Consider the following 6,000-nt stretch of genomic DNA (forward strand, 5'->3'; position numbering starts at 1 on the left):
TGCTTGGGAGATTTTTTTTCTCAGGAATTTGAGTGTTGTAAAAATCGCCAGTGTTTATTTTCCAGAATTAATTTAGTGCTTTGTAGCACTAAAAGCAAAGGCTGTGCTGGTGGGGATTAATACTGTGAAGCTGCAAAGGAACTATTTCAATATGTGACAGATAAATTTACGATGTGATCATCTTTATTAAAAAATTGATGATGTTGTAATTGCTAGTGTAAGCAAATAACCTTGCCAATTTTAGAAATGAGATGCCTTTATTACAAAGCCATTTGTAAAAACTTGCATTTAACTCTTTAGATGATGCAACCACGTATCCAGTGGTGATTATATCATAGAATCATAGAATTGTCTGGGTTGGAAGGGACCTTTAAGATCATCAAGTCCAACCATCAACCTAATCCTGATAAAAAACCATCACTAAACCATGTCTCTAAGGACTATGGCAACCCGTCTTTTAAATACCACCAGGAATGGTGCCTCAACCACTTCCCTGGGCAGCCCATTCCAAGGCTTAATAACCCTTTCCGTGGAAAAATTTTTCCTAATATCCATCCTAAACCTCCCCTGGTGCAATTTGAGGCTGTTTCCTCTTGTCCCATTGCCTGTTCCTCGGGAGAAGAGACCGACTCCCCCTGGCTACACCCTCCTTTCAGGGAGTTGTAGAGAGCGAGAAGGTCTCCCCTCAGCCTCCTTTTCTCCAGGATGAACACCCCCAGCTCCCTCAGCCGCTCCTCACAAGACTTGTGCTCCAGACCCCTCACCAGCTCCGTTGCCCTTCTCTGGACCCGCTCCAGCCCCTCAATGTCTTTTTTGTGCTAAGGGGCCCAAAACTGGACACAGCACTTGAGGTGGGGCCTCACCAGTGCCCAGGACAGGGGGACAATCACCTCCCAAGTCCTACTCACCACGCTGTTCCCGATACAGGCCAGGATGCTGTTGGCCTTCTTGGCCACCTGGGCACACTGCTGGCTCATGTTCAGCTGACAGTCAGCCATGAGTGTACGTGACTTTATGAACTGAGGAGAGCTCTGCCACTGGAATTTGCGTATGAAATAGGAATGGTAACGATTTAATTCCCTTTATTTTAGGAGTTGGCCCAGGTAACAACGACGACACCCTGTTATCGGCTGTCGCCAGCGCTTTGCACACCAGTTCGGCGCCCATCACAGGGCAGCTCTCTGCGGCCGTGGAGAAGAACCCAGCCGTCTGGCTTAATACATCTCAGCCCCTCTGCAAAGCTTTCATAGTCACGGACGATGACATTAGGTAAGTTTTAGAAAGTTTTTCTTCAGGAAAAAAACCAAACAGCAAGTTTAATTCGATTCCTTCCTGGCTCAGCGCAGTCCTGGAGATAAGGGAAGAGACATGTGAAGGTGTTTCTTGTACCTGTCGATTAGTAACTTGAAAAAAGGAAAACTTGGGTTTTTTTCTATTTGTGGTCAAAAAAGTAATATAAAGTATTCACTAAGGTATGAGTCATAATCCACATTTTCTTTCCCAAAAGAGTGCCCTAAACTTTAAGCTAAACTCATGATCGCTATTGGCTTTTTTCCTTCCCTTTTGTGGTTCGGTCAGGTTCATTTGTTGATCTCAGTAAAAAATTAAGTCGTTTCAACAAAGGCAAACAAGAATATTCCCCTATAGCATATAGCTTTGCGGCTAATCCACTCTCTTAAAGTGGGAGATTGGGATATGATGGGAAGAGCACAGACAGATCTATTCACATATGGGCAAAGATTTTGATTTTTTTAATAGCTGCACCGTTAATTTTCTTTTCAAAGAAAGACTCGTTTTTTTGGGGTACTAAAAGCAGGGCCTTCAGCACTGAATTTCAAGGTCAGGACTGAGTGAAGACAGAGATTTCTTGTTGCATTGACTAATTGCTGGAGTGTGACAGCATACGGCAGATAATCCTGTCGTCCATGTTTTTTTAGTATTGCTTAACGTCAGTCAACACGTGGGATGAAAGTATCATTTAGTATCACATTTTTGGTTAAATTCTAGAAGTTAGAAGTTCCCTTTTCATACTGTTTGTGCAAAGACACAAACATTTTTTTCATTTTAAAACCATCCAGAAACAACACTGGGTGAAGAAGCAGTATCGGAGTACAATATTCCTGGTCATGTAATGGTGGCAAATCTCTTTCCTAATCGGAGTAAAAAGCAAAATTTCCTCCTTTGGTTCAGCACAGTCACTGGAAAAACATTCAATAACCTCCTATAAGTGCGTGGTTAAGAAACAACCGTGCTTCCTTATCACTAGGGACGAGCGCCTATGCTTTTCGGTCAGTTGTGGGATACGCCTTCCTAATGCTAGTCCTGGGAAAGATAAGTCTGGAAAATGAGTAGGGTGTGGGTCCTGATGGTCTTCCCATCCAAATCTTAGCCTCTAGAATCCCCTCTTTACTGTCTTCTCCCATTCTGAGTCTCTGAGAATTCATCTGGAGACTTCTATTTCTAGCTTTTTTTTTCCTGACCGGCATCTCATCGTGTTCTTCGCAACTGCGCCCTTGAGTTGCCCCCATTTTCCACCAAAGGCCAAGAGTGAGATCCTTTGTGTCTCTGCTTCAACCAGTGTCTCTCTTCTGGGCTGAACTGGGGAATGGTATCCTCTCAAAACAACAAATAGCTGGATTAGTTTTTTCCCGTTGGATGAAGTTTTTGCAATATATTCTCAAATTCAGACTCCCAGCTCTGTTCTGCTTCATAGTCCAGTCTGTCAGTCTTTTCAAGTGTCTCTCTCTTTAGAGGGATTTTTCTGAAGCTGTGAGTTTTCAGGGGATTTCTTTTCCTGAAGCATGTAACTCGTTTCTGAAAATCCCTTCACATGCATCGTGTGGAACTTGGAATTGGTTCTTTGAGCACTTGGAAACCCACCCAGTGCCCCACCGTCCTGTAAAGGCGCTCCATTATACTGGGAAAGAGGGAGGTCACCTCAGATCTCCTTCACGATGCTCCTGACGGGAATCTCCTTGTCAGTCATCTACCCTAAAATTTCTCTACCCCCCCAAAATAAAAGGACAAAAAAAGCCAGTCTGACAAAGATAATCCGGTGGGATATTGCTCCATTAACTCTCTGCTTGGTCTTTTCAAGTAGCTCATCTGAGAGTGGAAGATCTTGTGTCACATTGAGCAACCTGGCCTAGTGGGAGGTGTCCCTGCCCATGGCAGAGGGGTTGGGACTCGAAGATCTTTAAGGTCCCTTCCAACTCTAAGCATTCTATGATTCTATGCCCTTAATAATATGCTTTAACTTTTGGTCAGGCCTGGAGGGATCAGGCAGTTGGACCAGATAATCCTTGTGGGTCCCTTCCAACCGAAAATACTCAATTACATTCTGTTCTAAGTGAAAATAAGAGTTGAGAAACCAGTCCCAAGCTGTTGTTTATGCAGGTATTATGCCCCCAGCCTACTACTTTACACAAAGGAGTGACATTTCTGCCCCTTCTTCTCTTCTCTCCATTCAGGAAACAAGAAGAGCGGGTGCAACAAGTGCGTAAGAAACTGGAGGAAGCACTAATGGCAGACATTCTGTCGCGAGCGGCTGATACGACAAAAGATATAGATGTAGAAATGGATAACGGAGATGAAGCATAAAAAGAAATCAGGTGAGTTAGATACAGACATGAACGTCCTCACATTAAATGCTACAAAGATCACCAGGGAGGAAAAAAGCAGGGGGTTTCAGCCTTTAGAGCAAAAACCCAGTCTCTAGAAACCAGCGCAGGTGTATTTTCTGTCCTATTTAACAGTCGAAAGGAGTTAACTTTTGTAGTGTCAGTGCAATGTAAAGGGAAATTTAGCCTTCAAGTTGTGGACAAGACGCTTCTTTGCCATTGTTTTTTACTGGTCACTTAACAGGGCAGGAATCTTGTTGTTTTCCAGGCTTCTGGAATCTTTTAATTACTTCAAATTACAGCTGTTGACTATTAAACACTTAATTCCCAATCATTTCTCCTATGGATAACTTTAGAGGAAGTCAAGAAAGAATGTTGTTTTAAGATGTGAGGTTTCAAACCTTTGATGTTTTAGGATCAAATTGTCATTTTGAATTTTTTAATTTAGCATTAAATAGCTATTTTGCAACGGAGTCATAAATCTATTTGTAGAAGTGGTGCTGGGGTTCTCTGTAGAAACCAGTGGGATCAGGAGACCTTGAATGAACGCCTTTCCTTTTTATGTGTACGTAGTGCATGTAAATGGCAAATATATTCTATAAAATGGCTTTTTTTTTTTTTCCCTGGTGGCGTTAGTTATTGACTTGAATAAGATTTTTGAATAAGTGGGTTAATTAACGTAAAATAGCTTGAAAGGTGCGAGTTGTTTTTCCTTTTTACAGAAAATGTTTTAGTATATTTTTCTATTAAGGAACTTTTCCTGTACACATTGTGCTGTATTTCAGAAATACAGAGAATTACAGAGAATTCAGAAAGTGATTTAAGGCCGAAGTGTATGAGTTTGTTGTTACCCTCTTATGAACTATTTATAGTTTGCTTTAAATATGGAATGAAACACGGTTACAACTGCTCCAACAAAATCATGGCCCTGGTGGCCAAGAAGGCCAGTGGCATCCTGGGGGGCATCAGGAAGAGGGTGACCAGCAGGTGGAGGGAGGTCATCCTCCCCCTCTGCTCTGCCCTGGGGAGGCCCCAGCTGGAGCACTGGGTCCAGTCCTGGGGTCCCCAGTTCAAGAAGGACCAGGGAACTGCTGGAGAGGGGACAGCAGAGGGCTACAAAGATGCTGAGGGGCCTGGAGCATCTCTCTGCTGAGGAAAGGCTGAGGGACTTCTTGGGTCTTTTGAGTCTGGAGAAGAGAAGCCTGAGGGGGGATCTGATGGATGCCTCTAAATACTTCAAGGGTGGGTGTCAGGAGGATGGGGCCAGTCTTTTTTCAGTGGTGCCCAGGGACAGGACAAGAGGGAACGGGCACAAACTGGAACATAAGAAGTTCTATTTGAACATGAGGAGGAACTTCTTTCCTGTGAGGGTGTCAGAGCCCTGGAAGAGGCTGCCCAGGGAGGTGGTGGAGTCTCCTTCTCTGGAGACATTCAAAACCCCACCTGGACACATTCCTGTGGGACCTGCTGTGGGTAGACCTGCTTTGGCAGGGGGTTGGAGGAGATGATCTCCAGAGGTCCCTTCCAACCCCATATCGTTCTGTGATTCTCAAAAGGATGCAACCACCAGCCTTTACTTTTTCCAAAAGGGCTTATTTTTTTTTTCCTCTTTTACAGGTACTTTTAACTGACTTATCCCAGGAGGAACTTCGTAAAAAAACAGAGGCACTTTCTCCTTCGGTCTTTCGTTATAAGAAGAAACGGACCCATGCACATTTATATAGCTTTCTAATAGCATTAAAACCAATGCCTTTTTTAGACTCCTATTTTTTGATGTATATATCTTATTTGAAAAGCAACTTTATTTTGTGTCCTATGACTTAAAGTCCTTTTTTAAGTATCGAACGTTACCCTTAATCTAAAGCTGAGCTTTTGATGCCAGGTTGCAAACCTACTGGAATTATATTGCCTGTACTAAATATTTGTTTTTCCTGTGGTTTTTGGTAAGGATGGATCAGGAGAACAGAATGATTTCCCAATTAAAGATTATTGTGACTCTGTATATAAACAGATTTTTATACCTAGGGGTGAAAACACCTGTACATTCTTCCGTCATCACTGTAAAGATAAATAAATGATTATATTCCAAGCAAATTGAAGTTGCTTCTTTCAGTTTGTAATTGGGAATGAACAGGGACGTGAGTGACTTCTCTTGTGCAGTCTTATTTTAGGGAGGAAGATGCCAGGACGTGATTCGTCACCCGGCTGTACGGTAAAGTGCAATAAAACCAGCGCAGAAGTGGCTTTCGAAGGCTGTTGGAGCTCCTCTGAAATGTTGTTTTACTTCGTAATGATGTCTCTTATTAATTTTTTTTAGTGATTAACCACTGAAGGTAGCTGAAAAGCCTCGGGGGAAGAAAGTGCTTCTCTTTTTTTTTTT

At 42.8% G+C, this 6,000-nt stretch overlaps 1 protein-coding gene across 1 annotated transcript in view; it reads left to right on the forward strand.

Moving 5' to 3' along the window:
- The window catches only part of LOC141477093 (methyl-CpG-binding domain protein 2), a 34,372-nt gene extending 28,661 nt beyond the window's left edge, over positions 1 to 5,711 (forward strand). The window contains exons 5-7 of the mRNA XM_074166149.1: positions 1,092 to 1,269; positions 3,471 to 3,611; positions 5,238 to 5,711. Of these exons, the coding sequence (XP_074022250.1) occupies positions 1,092 to 1,269; positions 3,471 to 3,600 (308 nt within the window). The 3' untranslated portion in view covers positions 3,601 to 3,611; positions 5,238 to 5,711. The remainder of the gene's footprint in view (positions 1 to 1,091; positions 1,270 to 3,470; positions 3,612 to 5,237) is intronic.
- Positions 5,712 to 6,000: the final 289 nt, after the last annotated feature.

The sequence above is a fragment of the Numenius arquata genome, chromosome Z (assembly GCF_964106895.1).
Source record: "Numenius arquata chromosome Z, bNumArq3.hap1.1, whole genome shotgun sequence".
Classification (NCBI taxonomy): Eukaryota; Metazoa; Chordata; class Aves; order Charadriiformes; family Scolopacidae; genus Numenius; species Numenius arquata.